Raw genomic sequence first — 22854 nt, 5'->3', positions numbered from 1 at the left:
GCAATTACGAGACGGATGGCCGTAGGTGGCTCCTTGTCATCCCCCGTCATTTGCGCTCGGACATCTGCGCTGCCTTTCACGATGACCCCCAGTGTGGCCACGCTGGAGTATTCAAGACCTACTCTCGCCTTCGTCTAAGATACTACTGGCGCGGCATGTATCGGCACGTTCGCCAGTACGTTCGGTCATGTGCTACATGTCAACGCCGCAAGACGCCTTCTCACAGCACTACTGGCCCTTTGCAACCCTTAACCTGTCCAGCGAGACCATTCGACCGCGCCCAAATTGATATTTATGGTCCTCTACCCAATACTCCTCGAGGCAACCGGTGGATTATTGATTGATTGATTGATATGTGGGGTTTAACGTCCCAAAACCACTATATGATTATGAGAGACGCCGTAGTGGAGGGCTCCGGAAATTTAGACCACCTGGGGTTCTTTAACGTGCACCCAAATCTGAACCGGTGGATTATCGTCACCGTTGATCATTTGACACGCTACGCTGAAACATCTGCGCTGCCTGCTACCACTGCGAAAGACGTTGCGTCCTTTCTTCTTCACCATCTGATTTTGCGGCAAGGTGCACCTCGTTAATTACTGAGTGACCGTGGACGCGTGTTTCTCTCGAACGCCGTCGACGAGCTGCTCAAGGAATGCCGCACTGTCCATCGGAAAACCTCGGCATATCATCCTCAAACCAATGACATGACAGAACGCTTCAATCGCACCCTTGGAGATATGCTTGCCATGTACGCGTCTGACGACCACACGGATTGGGACCAAGTGCTCCCTTTTGTAACGTACGCATACAACTCTGCGTCACAAACAACCACCGGCTTCTCTCCTTTCTGCCTCCTGTACGGATGTCAACCATCATGCTCCATGGACACCATTCTCCCGTACAGACCTGACATTTCCGAAGCGACGTCCGTTTCCGAGGCAGCTGCTTATGCCAAAGAGTGTCGTCAACTCGCTCGCTCGTTTACCGCGCAAGACCAACGGCGCCAGAAAACTCGCCACGATGCCTCTGCATCTAGTGCCCACTATAACCCAGGAATGTTGGTTTGTCTCTGGGTCCCGTCTATACCTCCCGGTCTTTCCCCAAAGCAACCATGGCCTTTATCGTGTGCTGTGACAAACATCTCCCGTCAACTATGAAGTTGAGCCCATCGATGCACCTTCGGACCAACGCTGCCGTGGGCGTGAAACGGTTCACGTATCACGCCTGAAACTATGCTATGACCCCCCTGTCGTGTCATTTCCTTAGATCGCCAGGTTGGCTCTTTTCTGCGCGGGGAGTAATTGTACCGGAGCACAGTGGCGCCAGATCTGTGCCACTGTGAAAGAAGACATTGACGTCCGTGTGGCTCGTGCTTCCTGAGTTCCTGCCTGTACCAGCTTGTTGTGGCTAACGCTTCTTGATTAATAACAAGTGCTTTTATGTGAACTCGCTCGTTGCATTCAATATAGGCATACAAAATTCTACCCGGGTTCCTGCCTGTACCAACTCGTTGCGGCTAACGCGTCTTGATTAATAACAAGTGCTTTTACGTGAACTCGCTTTTGCATTCACTATAGACATGAAATTCTATACTTTTATAAAGGAATTTCAAGGGGATAACTTGCGAACTCGATATATGTGGGTTCGATATAACCGTGTTCGACTTATAATGTTTTGTTTTTTGGTGCGTTGCCTTCCGCCTGGAAAAAAGCCACCATTATTCCAATTCTTAAAGAGGGTGATGATCCACTTACAGCCTCAAGCTACAGTCCCTTAGGGTTGACAAGCTGCCTTTGCAATATTTTCGAAAAAATGATAAACAGACGACTGATGCACTTCTTCGAAACAAATAGCCTACTTGACCCGTACCAGTACGGGTTTCAAAGGGCTAAATTCACTACTACTGACGACCTTGTCCGTATTGAGGCACAAATTGGTGATGCTTTCATTCATAAACAATTCTTTCTGTGTTCCCCGATATGGAGAAGGCCTATGACACAATGTGGCGCTTTGGCATACTCCGAGACTTGTCACATCTAGGTGTGCGGGGTAAAATGTTGATAAGAATGTTCAAATCGGATATTCCGTGTTCTAGTAGGCGCTGTCTTGTTCTGTATATTTGTCCAAGAAACACTAGTGCCACAAGGAGGTGTATTAAGCTGCACACTTTTTATAGTCGAAATGAACTCCTTGCGTCTTGCCGTCCCACGCAATATGTTTTATGTTTTACTGCACATATGTAGACGATGCGCATATGTAGAAGATGCACTCCGTGCGAGGGGCTTCACTGAAGAGACATGTGTGCCACTTCTCAAACACAGTTTTATGGCTCCTGCTGCATATCTGCCGCCGTGGCAGTGGCAGCCTTAGACTGGGATGTCTCTTTTGTTGAAGTCACAAAGCATGCACTACTTGCACACATCCATACATACTTTGTTGAACTGCTAGAGAAAACACATTCCCTAACTTCTTCACCAATGCCTCAAAGTCTAACACTTCTGTGTGCTGCGGTAGGCCAATCCTTTTCAGAGACTGGTGTCCTCCATCCTGATATAAGAACTTTCACCAGAGAAGCGTATGCAATACTGGCAGTCGTAAAACACATCAAACAGATAAATCTACAAAAGGTGGTAATATACACAAATTCCCTAAGTGTGGTAAGAGCCCTGCAAAACACTTAAAAAACACAAACCCGTCCTAGTCTCCCTTTACTCACTTTTATGCCTGGTGTACACGTTCAAACAGCATGTCGTCTACTGGGTGCCAGGGCACCGTGAGATACAGTAGACTCGCGATAATTCAAACTCTGATAATTCATACTTTCTGTTAATTCAAATAAAATTCAATTTTTCGGTAGGCCTTCTATACTTTCAATGCATTTAAAAGCCTCTTAATTCAAACTCATTATTTGGTGAATTCATACTTTTTGCAGTTTCATACCTGAAAATATCTGCTGCTTTTCCACTACTATATTTAAAAATTTGTGTGCTTATATAATCCTAACAGTCTGAAAATGACAAATAAGTGCCTTAGGCCTCGAGAAAAATGCTTTGCTAGTAAACAAGTGTTTTAAATGAAGCACATGCAAGTTAAACAGTGATGCTTTTCAACGTGTATAGAGATGTATGTGCTGAAGGCACATGTAGCAAAGCAGCAGTTAGCAATTTTATGATTTTTTATAAAAGGTCTGATCAGCAGTCAGTGGCCAATAAACTTGTTGACCTTACATTTCTGCTTTTTGTTTATTGGTTGCAGTTAGGTTAGGAACACTTAAAGAATTTTTAAATCTGATAATATCATTGCCTAATCACTATGTGTGGTGTCACTTGGCCCAGAGTGATATATCTGAGAACTTCTGATAATTCAAACAAAATTAAGAGGTTCCATCGAGTTTGAATTAAGGAGAGGTGACTGTACAAGGAAAAGTCTTGGCGGACAAGCTGGCTGCATCGACCAGCGACACCGCTGCCAATGCATCAATACCAATCCCTGCACATGAAACCTTATCTAAAACGATTCTCAAGGGCTACTGGCAGAGCACGTGGGATAGACACACAGGCAATAAACTCGATGCTATTAAGCAGTTAAATAGGAGTTTAAATTACATATTGCAGTGGTGCGAAAAATGGGGAATGGTTTTGTACGCCGATAAAACCGTTCTGCTTCCTATAACGCGTAAAAAAGAACCCCTGCCTTTACTTACCAGCTTGGTTCTTCGCCACTTAGGCAAGTCGATAGCTATAAATACTTAGGTGTTACAATAATGTAACGGGGCCGTGACGGGGACGAATGGAGCACACTGCGAGTCGAATAATAAATTGCTTATTTGGGCGAACCTGTGCCCAGTAAACGGAAAGTCGGACTACAGTAGCAGTCTTGTACTGATAGCGGCGAAAGGAGCGTCGGCCGTCGATCAACAACTGACAAGTTGCGAAGTGCGTCGGCATTTATACTCTTGCCATCTAATGTTCTCGCGTTATCGCTGGCGGCGGCGTAGGTTCCAGAATAATCTGTACCATAAGAACTTAGCTATACCTCGAATACACTACCTTTGGGCAGGGCTTTTGTCTTGGCGTAGCGGGTGAGGTAGTCGGTAGCTACCACGATCCACGTGTTTCCGAAAGACGACGTCGGGCACGGCCCTAGTAGGTCCATACCAATCTGCTGGAAAGGTCAGCAAGGTGGTTCAATTGGCTGCAGAAGTCCCGCTGGCCTTGTCGGCGGTGTCTTGCGTCGCTGACAGTCCCGGCGTGCCCTCACAAACGAGCGACGTCGGTGGTAAGACGTGGCCAGTAGTACCTTTCTTGTATCCTCGCGAGCGTGCGAGAAACACCGAGGTGCTCTGCCGTCGGATCGTCGTGCAGGGTGTGCAGGAGTTTTGGTAGCAGAGCTGAAGGCACCACGAGGAGGTACTTAGCTCGAAGCGGTGAAAAGTTTTTCTTTTGTAGAAGACCGTTTCGCAGGAAGAACGACGCAAGTGCACGCTTGAATACCTTCGGGACTTCGACGGTCCTGCCTTCGATGTATTCTATTAGGGCCTTAAGTTCCGGATCGGCCCACTGTCGTTCAGCGAAGTCGTCGGTAGTGATCGTTCCCAAGAAGTAGTCGTCATCCGGGTCGTCGGGTGGTGGCTGGTCGACAGACGCACGAGAGAGACAGTCGGCGTCGGAGTGTTTCTTGCCGGACTTGTAAATGACAGTAATGTCATATTCTTGAAGTCTCAGGCTCCATCGTGCGAAGCGACCTGAAGGGTCCTTCAAGGTGGCTAGCCAACACAAGGCGTGGTGGTCGCTCACAACTTTGAAAGGCCTGCCGTAGAGGTGAAGTCGAAACTTCGACGTCGCCCAGATGATGGCAAGGCACTCCTTTTCTGTTGTGAAATAATTGCTTTCTGCCTTGGATAGTGACAGTCTAGCGTAATTAATAACCCTTTCCAGTCCGTCAGTTTTCTGCACAAGAACGGCACCAAGGCCTACGCTGCTTGCGTCAGTGTGTATTTCTGTCTCTGCGAATTCGTCAAAATGGGCAAGCTACGGAGGCGTCTGGAGGCGATGTTTAAGCTCCTGGAAAGTGTGTTCCTGCGGCGTTTCCCACTTGAACTTCGCATCGGCCTTGGTAAGCTTAGTGAGTGGATCGGCGATGCTGGCGAAGTTTTTTATGAACCGCCTATAATAGGCGCACAGGCCCTGAAATCGGCGCACCGCCTTCTTGTCAGTGGGCGGCGGAAAGTCGGCGATGGCGGCTGTTTTCCGTGGATCGGGACGAACTCCAGACTTTCTAATCAGGTGCCCCAGAAACAAGAGCTCCTCATACGAAAATCTGCTCTTTTCTCGCTTCAGTGTAAGCCCGGACGTCTTGATGGCTTGAAGTACAGGTTCAAGGCGCCGAAGATGCTCGTAGAAACTCGAGGAAAACACGACGACGTCGTCCAAATACACAAGGCAAGTCTGCCCCTTCAATCCTGCCAGTACTGTATCCATAACGCGTTGAAAAGTTGCAGGCGCTGAGCGAAGTCCAAAGGGCATCACCTTAAACTCGAAGAGGCTGTCCGGTGTTATAAACGCCGTCTTTTCTCGGTCTCTTTCGTGGACTTCGATTTGCCAATAGCCAGTCTTGGGGTCCATTGACGAAAAGTACTTGGCGTTATGGTGCCGATCCAGTGCGTCGTCTATTCGTGGGAAAGGATACACGTCTTTTTTTGTGATTTTGCTCAGGTGGCGATAATTGACGCAGAAACGTAGGGTCCCATCCGTTTTTTTACTAACACCACGGGGGACGCCCATGCACTCTTGGACGGCTGGATGATGTCGTTCCGTAGCATTTTATCAACTTTTGTCTTTACGGCATCGCATTCTCGCGTCGAAACCCTGGCGTCTGCCGAATTTTTGATGACGATGAAAAGCAATCTTTGTATTGCAGCAGAAGGGTCGTGAGCTGTTCTTGCTTATGGTTCAGAAGGCTGGGATTGATGTCGAAAGCTGAGGGAGAGGCTTGGTTTCTCTGAGCAGGTCCCGCAGAATCGGCGAGGGCGAAAGCACTGGTGGCTTCAACGATTTCTTCGATGTATGCGACCGCCGTTCCTTTGTTCACATGTTTGTATTCATCGCTGAAATTTGTGAGCATAACCGTTGCTTTGCCTCCCCGCAGCTCTGCAATTTCTCTTGCGACGCAGGTATTGCGGGTGACCAAGAGATGCTGACGGCTTTCAACGACGCCTTCCAAGTCAGGTGATCTAGGGGCGCCGACTGACATAATGACGCTGGAGCGAAAGTGGAATGGTAACTTGTTCTTCCAGCACAATCAAGGCATGGTTTTCTGACGGCGTGCGCGGTGGTAGTGCTGCTTCTGTGGGTAACGTTATCGACTTTGTTCTTAGTATGATGACAGCACCATGGAGGCATAAGAAGTCCATGCCAAGGATTACATCTCTCGAGCAACGCTGTAGGACTACGAAGTCTGAAGGATAAATACGGCAGGTAATGGTGACTCTCGCTGTGCAGATTCCTGCAGGCGTTTCGAGATTACCTTCGGCTGTACGGACTTCAGGGCCTTCCCAAGCTGTTTTAACTTTCTTCAACTTCACGGTGAACGGCCCACTGATGACGGAGTAGTCGGCTCCAGTATCGAAGAGAGCGGTCACACTGTGGCCGTCGATAAGAACGTCGAGGTCGCTAGTTCGCCATCTCGCGCTACAGTTAGGCCGTGGCGTCGGGTCACGGCTGCGTCGGCTTGTTCCGCTGCTTCCATATGGCGTCGTCAGGTTACCTTCGGTAAGTGAGGTTTCGCCGTCAGTGCTTTGCCTGGTTGGCGTCGTGTTCAAGAAGCTCCGTCGCGTCGTCGTCGTCGTCGGAGGATCTTTGGTAGTTCGTCGCACAGCAACCGCACCTCCATCGGTTGCTGCCTTTAGTTTCCCGGATACGGGCTAGGAGACCGACCCCGCGTTGTGCAAGAGGACTGCCGGTGGTGCGGTGAGATGCGACGACTGGGTGACGGTGAACGGGAAGGACTTCGTGGTCTCCACTGAGTTCCTGTCAGGTCGTCGGTGATGTCACGTGCACCTGGCTGCGGACGTGGTGCATCGACGGCGAAGCCATGCAATTTCATCTGTCGGTACTGGCAACGGCGGTATGTGTGTCCGGGCTCACCGCAGTGGTAGCAGAGCGGGCGGTGGTCAGGGGTGCGCCAGACGTCACTCGCCGCAGTGGTAGCAGAGCGGGCGGTGGTCAGGGGTGCGCCAGACGTCAGTATTCCTCGGCGCACTGCGCTAAGCCGCTGGCGAATGGTAGGACGTCGGTGGGGGTGGTGGCAGCGGTGGCGTCTGGTGATGGAAGTGCGATGGGGCGGCGTTTTGGCGTGCGCGTGGAGGAGGGGCGTGGCGGCGGGCTGCAGCAGCATAGCTCATGACTTGCAGCTGCGGCTCTTGAGGCTGAGGAACGCCCAGTGATTGCTGGATCTCCTGGCGTATGACGTCCGCGATGGATTCCACGTGATACTGCGCTGAAGGAAGTAATTTTCGCAGCTCCTCTTGCACGATTGCTCGGATCGTCTCACGCAAGTCAGTGGTTCCTAGCGCTTGAATGCCGGCGTAGCTAGTAGGCGAGAAGCTACGGTTATATTGCCGCGTGCGCATCTCGAGCGTCTTCTCTATCGTAGATGCTTCTGAAATGAATTCGGCGACCGTCTTTGGCGGGTTTCTGATCAGCCCGGTGAAGAGTTCCTGCTTTACTCCTCGCCTGAGCAGATGGACCTTCTTCTCCTCAGACACGTCGGAGTCAGCGTGGCAGAAGAGTTTAATGATATCTTCCGTGAATAGCGCCACATTTTCATTTGGCATCTGCATGCGGGTTTCTAGGAGAGCTGCGTCCTTCTCCTTGCGCACGAGACTTGCGAAAGTGGTGAGGAACCTGGCATGAAAGACGTCGCACGTTGTAAAGCTTCGCTCTTGATTCTCGAACCAGGTCCGAACAGCATCTTCTAAGGCGAAATACACATGCCGGAGCTTGTCATTGTCTGTTCACTCATTGAAGGCGGCGACGCGGTCGAACCTTTCGATTCAACTTTCCGGGTCTGCCAGTGGCGAACCGCGGAAAGTTGGCGGCTTTTTTGGTTGCCGGAGCAGGAGTGGTGCAGGTGGAACCGGCGTTGACATTGTCGCCGTGTTCGACGTCAACGTCTTGTTTTTCTGAGCCTTGTCCAGTAAAAGCCCGTACACCGATGGCAGACCTAGTTGCCGGCGGCTAACTCGTTGCTGGCGGTGTCTTCACGGCGTGGGCTGGGTTCACGGCTTGACGGAGGCGTCCGGTACATGGAAGAAACAGTACCTCCGCCAGATGTCACGGGGGCGTGACGGGGACGAATGGGGCACACTGTGAGTCGAATAATTAATTGTCTATTTGGGCGAACCTGTGCCCAGTAAACGGAAAGTCGGACTACAGTGGCAGTCTTGGACTGATAGCGGCGAACTGAGCGTCGGCCGTCGATCAACAACTGACCTGGCGGCGAAGTGCGTCGGCATTAATACTCTTGCCATCGAATGTTGTAGCGTTATCGCTGGCGGTGACGAGCTTTTCAGAATAATCTGTACATTTCGCGGAGTGGGTGTGATCTTATCAAAATGATCTACTACAGTCCTGAAGCTTCTCGAAAACTGCAGGCGCGGTTTGCGCTGAGAATTGTGTAGTGTATTGGGGCGATAACAAAGCTTGAGGAATGGAACGTAGCAATATATATAAACGCAGGAAAGAAAGAAGTCCAGAAGAAAGCACTCCGGCGCGCGGAATCGAACGTGGGACCTCAGCTCCGTGAAAGCGAGGCGTAAACCACTGAGCCACCCCGGAGAACGCTCGGCACTGTTTAAACGGTAAGCTATTTATATCTGCCACTTACCGCTGCTGAATTTTTGGCATTACCAGAAAGATGGCGCAATGAGCACACTTCGGCACATCGTGCAGCGGCGCCCGCTCTAATCTCCTACGCGTACTTTGCCCGGCTTAGAGAAGGGAAGTGACGCTCCCTCTCGCGCCCTTATCTCGCGTTGGCGAGGAGGGGAGGATCGTACGCCTCGGATGACCTCAAACTTTACGGGGAACGATTCTGCTGTATTTACCGGGCGCACAAAGGTGACTGAAATCATTGCAGTCTCCGTTCGCGATATGCGCGTGCTTTTCAGATTCAACGAAGTAACAAATCAGACGCTTGTTCACGTGCATCCATACGTGTGAGTACGTTTCGTGCGTATTTTTGTGCGCGCGAAATTTTTTGGGCACGTTTCGATCTGCTTTCCATTCTGCGCGTGACCCTTTAAATTGTTGCTATCGCGTTCATTGCTTCGCCTTTGCGGCAAAGCTGTGGCTTTCTTTGTTCACTCTCTGCAGATGCAAGAGTATCGTCTTTCGACGACATTTGCAGTGAAACATGCAGATATGAGGCCAATTTTTTTACCGTCTCATTTGCGCTGTGTTTCACGCTGTTCCTTATCATAAACTAAAATGTATGACCTAGTGGTCGCTGCTGCATACATGCACGCATATATGACGACAGACTCAATTGTTTCTGCCTGAATCGTGGTCATTATTTGAACAAACTTGGAACTTTGCATCCAGCGGCCACTTTTACGCTGTCGAGGACTTCACTTCCGTCGTCTTTAACGACGCGGGTGGCGTTGCTTTGCGTCCATGGTAGCCACGCACTTCCATCTTTGAGGCTTGGAACACTCCTGCAAGCATAGAGAACAATGCATCACCGTACCAATATTCCTGGGTGTTGAGTCTGCGCGATCGTGTAAACTAAGTAAGAAATCAAGGATTTAGTGGTCCCGTGTAGAGATTGTGCCTAATTATGCCTAACCAGCAGGAAACGAATTGCTCAGCAATAAATTCTGTAACGCATCTGCGTGCACAGGTGTGCGCTTGAGGGGAGGAGGGGCTATAGTCACCTAAAGGGGGCGCGAATCAGCCCCGTACGTCGACTTAGTAGGATGAGGACACGGCAAATAACCTTCATCCCCATCCCCCCAGTGATGGGGTGCCCTGCGCGTTCCTATGAAACTGACACACTGAAGTGTTTTAGCGATTTCGCTTAATGGGTCCACAGCGACTGCCTCACCCATTAGAGAGGAACTTGATGACGTCGGCGGTGCTGAGCAGCGGTTGAAACAGTGGTCTGCCTGTTCCGTTGACGAGGTAGTGGTAACCTTTGTCGGAGGCCGTCTGAGCTACGGTGCGTGTAGCGCAGCCGGACAGCGCCAGATTGAGGTAGTCGAACAGCTCGTCTTCCGTCATAACCTTCACCAAACCCATCACTTTGTTCAAGGCCAACGTGTTCTTGCTTCCTATAATGTACGTCACCGTGAAATTGATGCGATCTGCGGTATTCGTGTCGTAGCCGCTCGCCTTTTCCGCAGGCCTCACGTATTCGTCGATGAGCGCCTTCGCCTGTGAAAATGCGCGGCACACATCACTGTTTAGGTAATTTCTCACGAAAGTACAAATACCACATTCGCACTACACTCATAAGTTTGTGCAGACTCCGGAACTACAATGTTGCACATAAAGAAAAACTGGGTACAAGCGCAGAAAAAGAAATTACGGGAGAAAATTCTGTGTCAGTTAACGCTCAAGTGCAAATAACGTAACAGAGACTCGACACAGTCGGCGTTGTGAAAAAGGTAAAAAAAGCGCATCGCTGAGTCGACTTGGATGAAGGAAACTTTTGATGAAAATGCACTCGAAGATTGCGGAGGTAAATACACACACAGGAAACGAAGAGAGTCATGAATAGTTTTCATATTGGAGTTTATGGCTTCAGGAATTGATTGTCACATGAAAGTTTTTCGAACTTGTCGAATACAAATGGAGTCACATGTTTTTGTTTAAGCCCTCCCTAAAACTCTTATCTTCTGACGCCGAGCACGCTGGATGCTCACAAAGAAAGTGATTATAACGTATAGAGAGGTAGGCCTCTTTAGGCGGGGACAGAAGGGACAAGAAGAAACGCCAAGAAAGATGTTTGCCTTCTTGGGCCCCTTTCCCCACTTTACCACGCGGTGTAATGATCAGTCACCAACTAGCCCAGCTCTCCACCATAATAAAATTCACAGGGAAGGGTAATGGCACGGTTGGGTCAGCACGCTTGATTGCATCGGCCGATTTCTCCCGTTATGAATCCCGAGCGTGAATGTGGCTTCCTATGTAATTTTAGCAAACTACGGTGCTGACGCGTGGCCGCGCTACGTTCCGAGAAGCGCATCTGATCGAAACGCTGCTCTTATGTTGGCTAGTAGCATGCCACCTGCTCTTTGATGTCAAGCAGCATATGCCGGCGCCTCCGAAGAGAATGGAGACAGACCCCTGTATGAAAATAGGGTGCCTTCTATGAAAAGAGGGTGAAATTGGCGCGCATCACTACAAGATTTGGCTGAGATGTTGATAGAAGTGTCTGCCTTCCGCAGGATGTGTTTTCTTACGAAGTCGGGCAGTAGTTCATAGCCTGTGCTTCCTGTATTGAATGCCATGCGCTCCCTGTATTGAATGCTGTAGCGGTAGCCATGTGAGCGCGCTCGCGGATACGTGCTGCAGAGCAGCGACACAGTGGCGTGTCTGCGCATGTCAAATGGCGACTTCACTTTGTCGTGACTCGCCAGGGTTATGGTGCTCGAATGCTGACCCGAAAGTCGCGGGTAGGAATAGCGGCCCGCGCGCTTAGATATTGGTGCATTTAACATCCAACGAGGGACATTTTTGAAGCCCTCCACTACGGTGTCCCTCGTATTACCACGTGGTTTTGGGAAAGAAAACGCCACGAATTACAAATGCGGCTACGTTGTTGCCACACTTCGTCCAGCCCAACGTTTTTGCAAGAGCACCAAGTTCGGCTCATTGGTTGACGTTCATTCCATGATGGTTTAACTGCGCTAATACAAACAAGACAGCACGTGCGGTCTTTCACTTCCTGTGTCCTTGTTTATATTGTAGCGGGGAATTCGCAAGGCAATGACTAGTGGGACCATCGCTGAGTGCGAAGCGCGAGCGGGTGCACGAGCTGTAGACGCTGGACTGCCCGAGCCTTTGTTTCCGTACCGGCTGTCTGCCTACCTGGCGTCGCTAATAAACCCCCTTGCAAAGTGGTGGAGGTGTGCTGGGTACGCGAACCTGGAACTTCGAAGCTGGAAGCTACCCACTGCATCAGCAATGCCTGATCATATGACCGAGCAAGGCAACACCCAGCAAAGCACGGCCCAATCTCAACTGGTCATCGTGCCTACCACCCCTGCGACAACGGGATCCCCCTTTCTTCAGCGGCACGGAGGACCAAGATGTGGAAGACTGGTTGCAGCTGTTTGAAAAGGTGAGTGCCGCCAACAAGTGGGACGACCCCTCGAAATTGGAGTATGTCCCATTTAATCTCAAAGACGTCGCCAGCCTGTGATTTACAAACCACCGTACTGAATTTACCACTTGGGCCGCTTTGAAGACCACCCTTGCAGCTGTGTTCGATCGCCCCGCAGTGCGCAAGCTGCGTGCTGAGCAGCGCCTACGCGGACGTGCACAAAGGCAGGGCGAAAGCTTCACTAGCTATATTGAAGATGTAATTGATTTATACCGGCGCTTTGACCCTGAGATGACCGAACATGACAAGATCAGGAATATCTTGAAAGGCATAGACGATGATGCCTTTCAAATGTTGCTGGCAAAGGGCCCAAGTACCGTATCCGAACTTGTGACCTTGTGCCAGAGCTTGGAAGAGATTCGCAAGCAACAGGCAGCAGTTCGGAGGTCGACGACAGCAGACGACTCTCTCGCTGCCCTGGCCGTTGGTGGTGACAGCTCCCTGCTGGAGCAGATAAAAGAATATGTACGCGAAGAGGTCGCATGACAGCTTTCGTGTCTCTCGTATCTGTCAACCACTGAAGCACCAACGAACCGCCTAACCCCGACAATCAGACAGGCTATTCAGGAGCAGGTCTCCGAGGCGTTGCCATTACCTACGTCTGCCTCTCCACCAACACCTGTTACCGCGCCACTGACTTATGCGACCGTCGCGGCAATGCCTCCACCTCGTCTGCCAATGTATACGCCACAACCTGTGCGACCATCCACCGCACCATTTCCAGCTACACAGCAGTACGCCAGAAATCCTTGGCGCGCTGCTGACAACCGGCCCATATGTTACTTTTGCGGAACTCCAGGTCACGTTGCACGTCTATGTCGTCGGCGCTTCACAGTTAACCCACCAAGATATCCTGACTATTCGTTTTGGCCTCCATACCACGCACCTCACGTACCACCTGAAGTTCATGAACGTGATGAGCAAACTGCCTCCGGCTCCCGAACATTCGCTTCTCGACGTTCTACTTCCCGCTCGCCTTCACCTTCAACAAGTCGTCGTTCTGTATCTCCTATTCGTCGACGACCCACCTCCATTGAGACGAAAAACTAACTGCCGCAGCTCCGGAGGCCAGAGCTGCATCATCGTCTAATCGTTTAAGTCCTCGCCTGTCTCCCGCCAATCTTATTGATGTAATCGTCGAAGGTGTACGAACACTCGCACTCATCGATACCGGTGCCGCGATATCTGTTATTAGTCAAAGACTCTGCCGCTCTCTTCGTGAAGTGACGATGCTTTCTCCCGTGGTTTCTCTTAGTACTGCGAGCGCCCAACAAATTGAGCCCGTCGCGGCATGTACAGCAAAAGTGGTTATTCGAGACGTGTTGTACACCATTGAATTTCACGTGTTGGCTTCATGTTCTCACGATGTCATCCTAGGATGGGATTTCTTATCACGTCATCACGCCGTCGTGAACTGCGCTCGGGCCAAAGTGGAGCTGTTACCGTTTCGTGATGCGCCTTCTGTTGATGCGGCCGTATCTAGTGTGGCTAACCTTGTCGTCGTGACGGACATAGACCTTCCTCCTTTCAGCGCCCAGTTTGTCCCTGCCTGCTGTGCTTCACTTTCTGACGCTACCGTCCTATTCACGCCATCTGACATCTTCGGTAGCCGCCACCACACATCACTGCCATTCGCCGTTCTTGAGCTTAGTCAAGACACTACCGGGATATTCATTTCCAATCCCAACTCGTGCCCCCTCAGGTTTCGCCGCAACGAGACGCTCGGACACATTCAGCTTATCGATGAAGGTACTATCTTGCCTGCCGATTTCTTCGACACCAAGCCGAATATGGAGCTGAACGCGTTGGTTCCTCACTTTGCCTCGAACAGCGTGTCTACCGATGCATTTCACCGTTCTATTGACAGCCATCTCGCCCTGGCTCAACGAGAGCAGCTTGTTACCCTGTTGCATGAATTCAAGCGTTCGTTTGACTTTCCCCAAGCGGTGCTAGGAAGAACGAACACCGTTGTGCACACAATTGACACAGGAAAGAGTACTCCTTTGCGCCAGCGCCCTTATCGGGTGTCACTGGCGGAGCGTCGCGTAATTGCAGAACAAGTAGATGACATGCTACAGCGTGGAGTCATCAAGCCTTCTTGTAGTCCTTGGTCTTCCCCAGTTGTACTCGTCAAAAAAAAGCATGGTTCAATCCGGTTCTGCGTAGACAACAGGCGCCTAAACAACATTACGAGGAAAGATGTTTACCCTCTTCCCCGCATAGACGACGCTCTCGATTGTCTCCAAGTGCAGAATTCTTTTCCTCGCTTGACCTTCGCTCGGGTTATTGGCAGGTCCCAATGGCAGAGTCTGATCGTCCAAAAACGGCGTTTGTCACACCGGATGGCCTCTATGAATTTACCGTAATGCCATTTGGACTCTGCAATGCGCCTGCCACATTCGAGCGAATGATGGACAGCATTTTACGCGGTCTCAAATGGAACATATGCTTGTGCTATCTTGATGACGTTGTGGTTTTTTCACCCGATTTCACTTCGCATCTCACTCGTCTGCGTAAGATTCTGCAGTGCCTTACGAACGCCAGGCTTCAGCTTAATCTGAAGAAATGTCACTTCGGGGCTAAACAACTCACCATACTTGGTCATGTCGTCTCGAAAGCCGGCATCCTTCCCGACCCTGACAAGCTTCGTGCTGTTGCCGAATTTCCTAAGCTGACTAGGGTTAAAGAACTACAGAGCTTTGTGGGCCTGTTCTTCTATTTTCGTCGGTTTGTCCGGAACTTTGCCTCCATCATCGCTCCACTCACCAAACTCCTTGCTGGCCCTGCAGATCTTTCGAATTGGACAGCAGCCTGTGACGAATCCTTCACAACATTGCGCCAACTCCCTACCTCACCACCCGTACTGCGCCATTACGACCCTACTGCGCCAACCGAAGTAGACACGGATGCAAGTGGCGTCGGCCTTGGTGCAATACTCGCGCAACGCAATCCAGGTTTTACGGAGTATGTAGTCGCCTATGCCAGCTGCACCCTCACTAAGGCAGAAGCCAACTATTCTGTTACGGAAAAAGAGTGCCTCGCGATTGTGTGGGCGTTAAACAAGTTTCGTCCCTATTTGTACGGCTGTGACGTCCCCGCAAACACGGACTGAACCCCGGTCCTTTCAAGATGTTTTCGCTCGTTTCTCAAACCCACGCATAAAAAAAGGAAAAGAAAACCTTCGGTGTAACGAATGGGCATTCCGGAGTGGAGTACCTGGAAAGATTATTTCTACTATTCTCGCGGGCTCCCCCGCGATAACACGAGGACCGGGCGGCGCCTTGTCGTCTACAGACAGTGTGACAGTGTACGGTGGGGATAATCCGCGCACACCCTTCAGATTTGTGGCATGGGGAGCAGCAGAGCACCTTTTGTTGGTTCGGGGAATGCGACCTTGCCGCAGCGCCTGTGCCGGGTCCAGTCTGACTTTCCGTCAGCCTCCGTGGCTCCAGGGCTCATTACTGCGTTCTGCGCGGATGGCCACCCGCGGCATTGAATGACGAAGAAGAAGCGGCTACGGAGAATTTCGCGGGAGACACCGAGCTGCATGGAGACGTCGGGACTCGTTCTGGACATCGGCTCATCAAGTACCAGAAACGGGGACAATTGGTTCGGCCGAAGACATTTTGGCACAACATTGCAAACTCCGGACGTTGGCCATTATGGACGACGCACTTTGTCGGAAGCATCGAGACCATTGTTCGCCCGTAATTAAAGTGTCTTGGGACAGCTCGCCCATCTATCTCTCTGAGGCCTGAGTATGTACATTGTTACTTGTCCGGCTTTGTTTGGGAGAGGGTTTTCTACTGGTGTGGGCCGCGGGAGTGGCCGTCGAAGATGACACACACCGACTGACAGAGAAATATGCCGCGTCAATGGTGGCGATTGGTTTGGTGCCCCGGTAGGGCGGAGTCGGGTCCTACAAAAAGGGACTACGAGACGATACGAAAGGGGAGAGAGACAGAGCGTTGAGATTGAGATGGTAGAAAGACGGAATGGAAAAGGAAGATAACGGTGCGAAGAGATAGCAATGAGAGTCGATGAGATGATGACTGGGGCAGAGATGATATGACGAAGAATAAAAGTTAGAGATGAGAAACGAGGAAGCGAGTGATTGCGGAACGTTATGAAAGAAGATTAAGATGGAAATCGCCGAGAGAGACAACGAAGACGACGAAGACGATGAAGACTGACAACACGGACCATTCGTGAGACGAACTTTATGCACCCTATTTAGATTAGCTTTGCGGGAAGGGAGGTGGCCTGTTGAGACATTGCGTGGTTTTATTCATTGATAACTTCATCACTTGTGTCGTCGTGTGTTTTTTATATGCATACCCTTGTATTTTTACAGTTACTTTCTTTATGTGCCTGCACTGTGTCGAACGTCGCGAGTGTCTAAGTCATGTGTTATAATTTTGTGTAGTTGTTGATGTACGCGGGTATACGATGTTTGCAGTTAGTATTAAATCAAATGAATCAGTAAACAGAAACAGGTCGTAGCGTCTCTTACTTCCCGGCCCCAGCACGAATCCCTGTATGTGAGAAGTGATTGAGACACATAGCCAAGAGGGAACCGGATAGACAAGGGGTTGAGTGGTCTTCCCTCTCTTTGGTAATCGGTGGCGTAGCGGGGGACGTCTCACGGCCAAACTTTTGATGTGGTAACTGACCATCACGCACTCTGTTGGTTGGCTTCACTGAAAGATCCTTCTGGCCGCCTCGGACGTTGGGCACTACGCCTCCAGGAATTCGACATACGCGTCGTCTACCGATCGGGGCGAAAGAACTCTGACGCAGATGCGCTTTCACGATCACCCTGAAATGAGATGATACGGATATACCAGCCCTTGACCTTCCCCTATCTGCCGTCAGCGTCACAGACGTGCCATCCGAACAGCGGAAGGTCCCTTGGATTGCCTCGCTTTTGAATATGCTTTCTGACGCATCAACGTCCGGTTACCCGCGTGCTCTTCGCCGCCAAGCAACGCATTTCGCCATACGGGATGGCCTGTTATACCGTCGCAACTATCAAGTGGCGGGTCGTAAATGGCTGCTAGTCATACCCAGCCATATGCGGTCTGATATCTGCAAATATTTTCGTGATGAACCGCAACACGCACACGCCGGTGCGCTGAAGACGTATGAGCGGATCCGCCAACGTTACTACTGGCGGGGTATGTACACGTTTGTACGCAAACACATTCGCTCATGTTCCCTGTGTCAGCAGCGCAAAAGATTTCCTCATTCCGAGACCCGGTCAACTGCAGCCTTTACCACGTCCTGCACGCCCATTTGACCGTGTTGGGATTGACCTATACGGCCCGCTACCGTGCTCTGTTGGTGGTAATCGATGGGTGATTGTGGCTGCCGACCATCTGACAAGGTACGCCGAAACGGCAGCGCTACCTTCGGCTGGTGCTCGTGACGTTGCAACCTTCATCTTGCATCGGTTTGTTCTTCGTCATGGTGCACCATGGGAGCTCCTGAGTGACAGGGGCCGTGTATTCTTGTTCTAATTTCTGCAGCAGCTCTTACATTCATGTCGCACGGTACACCGCACATCAACAGCCTACCACCCTCAGACGAATGGCCTAACGGAACGTTTCAATAGAACCCTCGGAGACATGCTTGCTATGTATATTGATTCGGACCACTCCAATTTGGACGTTGTCCTTCCTTTCGTGACGTATGCCTACAATACGGCGATTCAATCAACAACGGGCTTTTCTACATTTTTCTTTTATATGGTCGTGACCCATGCAGCACACTCGACACAATTCTGCCATACAATCCTGATGCCTCCGAGTTCAGCCCAGTTTCTGAAATGTCCGAACATGCCGAAGAGTGTCGTCAGCTTGCATGGTCCTTCACAGCCGATAACCAAGCCCTCCAAAAAGATCGCCACGACCATGATCTTGTTCAGAATACCTTCCCCGTCGGTTCTCCCGTGTGGCTCCGACTGCCTTTCCACTATTCTGGACTGACTCCCAAGTTTGCACCGAAGTATACGGGCCCTTACCGCGTCATACAGCACCCTTGTTCTGTCACCTATGTGATTGAACCGCTCAAGCCGTTCACGGACAAGCACCGCCTTGGTTGTGAGATGGTCCACGTCAGTCGCCTCAAGTCCTGTTACGACCCTCCTGTTCTCTCGTCACCTCGAGTCGCCAGGATGGCTCGTCTTCGTCACCGGGGCGTTGTAGCGGGGAATTCGCAAGGCAATGACTAGTGGGACCATCGCTGAGTGCGAAGCGCGAGCGGGTGCACGAGCTGTAGACGCTGGACTGCCCGAGCCTTTGTTTCCATACCGGCTGTCTGCCTATTACCTGGCGTCTCTAATAAGCCCTCTTGCAATATCAACACTTTTGAACCATTTAACTATTTCAAGCGTTTGATGAACAATCGTCTGGCGAGGAGTCATACGTTAGCAGTAAGCATACCCTCGCCAATATAAACATAAAAAACAAGCATTGACATTTTAGGCCCCGTACAAGGCCCTTGATCACAATAAAGTTTTCTTTTTTACTTGGCCAGGGTATGTTTGTTGCACAAATTAATGCTTTCGTAGCAGCAGCTGCAAAAAGCTGGGTTCGGCAAAAGTACGAACTGTATATATGCAGAGGCGCCAGCATGACAGGCTCGTTCGCACTGAAGGCGGAGCGGTGAAAGCGACCAAGCGATATCTAACGCGCCGGGCCAGCGTGCGTGCGTACATGTTCAGATTAGTGTTGCAGAATGAGCACCTGCATTTCATTCCAATTCCACTCTGCGGAATTAGAACGTGCCGTAAATCTAGTGTCTTCAGCTCCTCGGAATGAAAAAAAAAACTTAGTCTGTTCTCTCCGAGAATGGCCAGGCTGTTAAATTTGATTCCTGCAATTTCTCAACATACGAAAAGCATTCTGATGCTAAGAATGAACTCCCTATAAAGCTATAATAATTTTATAGATCCTTTATTTTTCACCAAGACGATGAGGAAAGGTGGCAGAAAAAGCTGACAAGCAACTTGACTAGTTCCGCCCCCCCAAATGCACACTTTGAAGCGTTTGCTACAAGTAGTGCTGCACAGACGAAGGAACAAGAAACAAGAACAACTTACGGCGATACAACAGTACAAAGGACACAATAGTTGACAATGTGAATGAACGGAGCAAATAAACAGCAACAAAATAAAAGTGAATTGAGAAAGAAACAGAGTCATTACTAACAATACACTGCATTTTCTCTGAAAATAACACACAAATGACCCACAATCAGCACGCACATCTCCCGCACACACACACAGAAAAAACACACACTAGGAACTAGAAAATCAAGTGTGAAATTTCAGCAGCTGAAAAAAAGATAAACAAACCAAGAAAAAGTAGGGCACAATGCTTTAGACTTATGAAGAAGCATATCCTCAAAGGATATAACATAATATGTCGAAAACGCATAAAAGCATGCTTTGATTGCTAGGCTAAGAAAACGAAAATAGTTGTCAGACACTTGAGAAGAAAATACGCAACTGTTTTGTTGATGACCTTTCTGGTGCCATGTTTTTGCAACTACAAGTTTAGCAGCTCCGGAAGCTTCAGTTTTAGCATTTGTGTCTCGTAATTGGTGCGACATAGTGGCACTTTCGGTCGCTGGATGGCGAACTGAATATACCTGCATCCTCCTTTGCAAGCAAGGTAATGGCGCTAGGAAATGACCAATACTTTTATTTCTGATTTCTACGCTAGAAAGAGGTGGTGAGAATGCAGACGTGGAATTAGTAAAAATTGTAAGGCTGATGCGATCAGACACGTTAGGAATTGCAAGAGTGCGCGAAACACGCTATATGACCACGGTCGAGGGATAATAGCTTGGTGATATACATCATTCAATTTCGGGCAAAGTCACCCACGTGTTTAGACAGGGGGTAGGAGAGAGTATTGGAAAAAGGGAAGGGGTAGGAAGTAGGAGGTTAGACGGCATGCAAGCTGTTATACGAAAGCCTCAGTGAACACAAGCATCGCGTCAGCGTCAATAGGAATCGAACTTAGAGAAGCGCTTTTTCGTATATGCGGCCTTGTCACCTGTGGCAACCAAAGTAAAAACAAGGAAGTGAATGGTGGGGAGATAGCAGACAGCAGCGTGCCATCATGAGAAAAAAAAGTTCAATAGGCGTATAAGGAGAGAATGCCTCTGCTATTTCGCACGACATATAGCAACGGCAAAGAACCGCAGTTATGCGAAGAATGAACACAAACTTCGAGCAACGTGGTCTATACAAGGGCAAATTTAATGTATGGTGCTTGTAATCAATTATGAAATTGTAATTATACTGACCTATTCTTAAATTTGAAACTATGACTTACTTAAAAAACATAATTACATTCGCATTCGATTTCTCTAAGTGTTGTCCCTGTAGTACCATCATAATCATCATCATTTCTTGACTACCACGCCGTGCCTCTCGAGCAGCTGATTATAGCTCGAACTGTGCGAGAATAGAACGAGCTCACGCGCCTGGCGTGTGTGACGCTGGCAGCCGCCGTGGCTCCGCTTCAGGCCTGGAATAAAGTGGCGAGAACGGCACGGCCCCGTCGGCCACCTTCGACGTCGTCTCACGTCTCGTCTCTACTCTCGGCGCTACATCCCTCTGTCATCGTTTTGTTCTCGCGCTATAACTACCGTCATGTCATACCATCTGGCCCAAACCACCACACTTCTAAGCTACATCCCCATTCCATTACGAATACAGTCCAGGGTCGCGAATATGAGGAATGATTCAGGAGTCATACATATTCCGGAGCGGTCACTCCGCAACACTGGGCTTCGCAGGCTCGCCTGGCTGCCAGCGCGGCCCAGGAGGCAGGAATCTCATGCTCTTGCACACGTGTTGCTATTACGTGGCCCTGCTCGTCCACCTGAGCTATGCTCTCTAGCTATATACCCGAATGGCCTGCGCAGACGTCGCAGCTTTTCTGCTGACCCGTATGTTTACACTAAGCCACCGCCACATGACGTTCTGATTGGCTACGACGGAGCAGACACATTTGGCGGGCGGGAAAAAAAAGTTGGTCTCCAAAGCAGAGTGATTGGGCTTCAGTCTCGGTTTCCACCCGCAGCCGACGCCTGAACTCCGCTTTCCACAATCCTGCTCATCCGCTTCGGCCGCTCTGACTTTGACTTGAAAGAGCCTCAATGAAGCCTCACCAGCAATAAGACATACGTCCAACTACCCTGCTTTCCGTCTGTTATCCTTCCTGATATGTTTTTGTGTTCCTATAAAGACTATCAAAGAGTTATGCTTCCTCAACAGCGTTCGGAGTTACAAAGCACTAAGACACATCCACGCCGAATGCGAACATTTTGAGGATTTACCAAACTTGCTACAGAGTAGAACGGCTAGATGGTTGTCGCAGAGGGCTTCGCGAAATCCGTAAGCAAAAGCGTATTTAGCCTCACTGGTGAAAACAAGTGCCGCCGTTTTTTTTACGTAACCATACATAGTAGAAACTGTCAGTGGCATGCAACACTGAGCGGGCGTATACGGACACTCCTTACACACAAAGTCGAAATGCTTACTCCCCCGATTTAAAAAGTAACTAAACTTACAATTAATTATTTTAGCGCTCACATTTCCATCCATGACTTCAAGCAAGTGAACGCACCAGCAGTCTTTGATTGTGTGTATGAAACAGTGATAAATTTACAGCATATCCATGCAGTGAATGATGATTTGTGGAGTGAAGCGTCCGTCCATCCGTCCTATCCGCCCTATCTGTCTGTCTGTCTGTCCGTCCGTCTGTCTGTCCGTCTGTCTGTCTGCCCGTCTGTCTGTCTGTCTGTCCATCCGTCCGTCCGTCTGTCTGTCTGTCTGTCTGTCTGTCTGTCTGTCTGTCTGTCTGTCTGTCTGTCTGTCTGTCTGTCTGTCCGTCTGTTTGTCCGTCTGTTTGTCCGTCTGTTCGTCTGTCCGTCCGTCCGTCTGTCTGTCTGTCTGTCTGTCTGTCTGTCTGTCTGTCTGTCTGTCTGTCTGTCTGTGCGTCCGCTCGTATCACACTAAAGCACGCATCGGATGGTCGGATGCACGAATGAACGGACGCTTTACCCCACTCATTCACTCCGAGCATTTGCTGTGATTTTTTATTATACGAAACCACTAACGCCATTTAGTGATAATATTTCCAAGAATGCATGGATAGAAGCATGGATGGATATGGCTGTACCCTTTCGATCGGGTGGTGGCTAGTGCCACCAAGCCGTAATACTTAATGAACCAAAAACTAGATTTATTTTTTTCTTTTTAAGTAGTGAGGTTGAAGATTCGTACTTTGCAGTGAATGATTTAATTTTCTCTCGTTCCTTGACTTTAGCCACCAGTCAGATAACCTCCTTCTAATTAATTCTACCCGCTTAAAGTCTATTTTGCCCTCCCTGTCTCTATACCCCAGTGCTTTGAAAAACTCTGCGCCATGATCCTGAACTATAGGG

General features: G+C 49.8%; 1 protein-coding gene across 1 annotated transcript in view; it reads right to left on the bottom strand.

Annotated features, from left to right (window-relative positions):
* Positions 1-9564: 9564 nt before the first annotated feature.
* LOC119164636 (uncharacterized) overlaps positions 9565-22854 on the bottom strand; it is a 221930-nt gene continuing 208640 nt past the window's right edge. The window contains exons 8-9 of the mRNA XM_075874308.1: positions 10108-10436; positions 9565-9718 (exon numbers count right to left, since the gene is read on the bottom strand). Coding sequence (XP_075730423.1) covers positions 9574-9718; positions 10108-10436 — 474 coding nt within the window. The 3' untranslated portion in view covers positions 9565-9573. The remainder of the gene's footprint in view (positions 9719-10107; positions 10437-22854) is intronic.

Source organism: Rhipicephalus microplus, chromosome 9 (assembly GCF_043290135.1).
Source record: "Rhipicephalus microplus isolate Deutch F79 chromosome 9, USDA_Rmic, whole genome shotgun sequence".
NCBI lineage: Eukaryota > Metazoa > Arthropoda > Arachnida > Ixodida > Ixodidae > Rhipicephalus > Rhipicephalus microplus.
The sequence above is the reverse complement of the archived record's forward strand: the minus strand, read 5'-3'. Positions and strand labels throughout refer to the sequence as shown.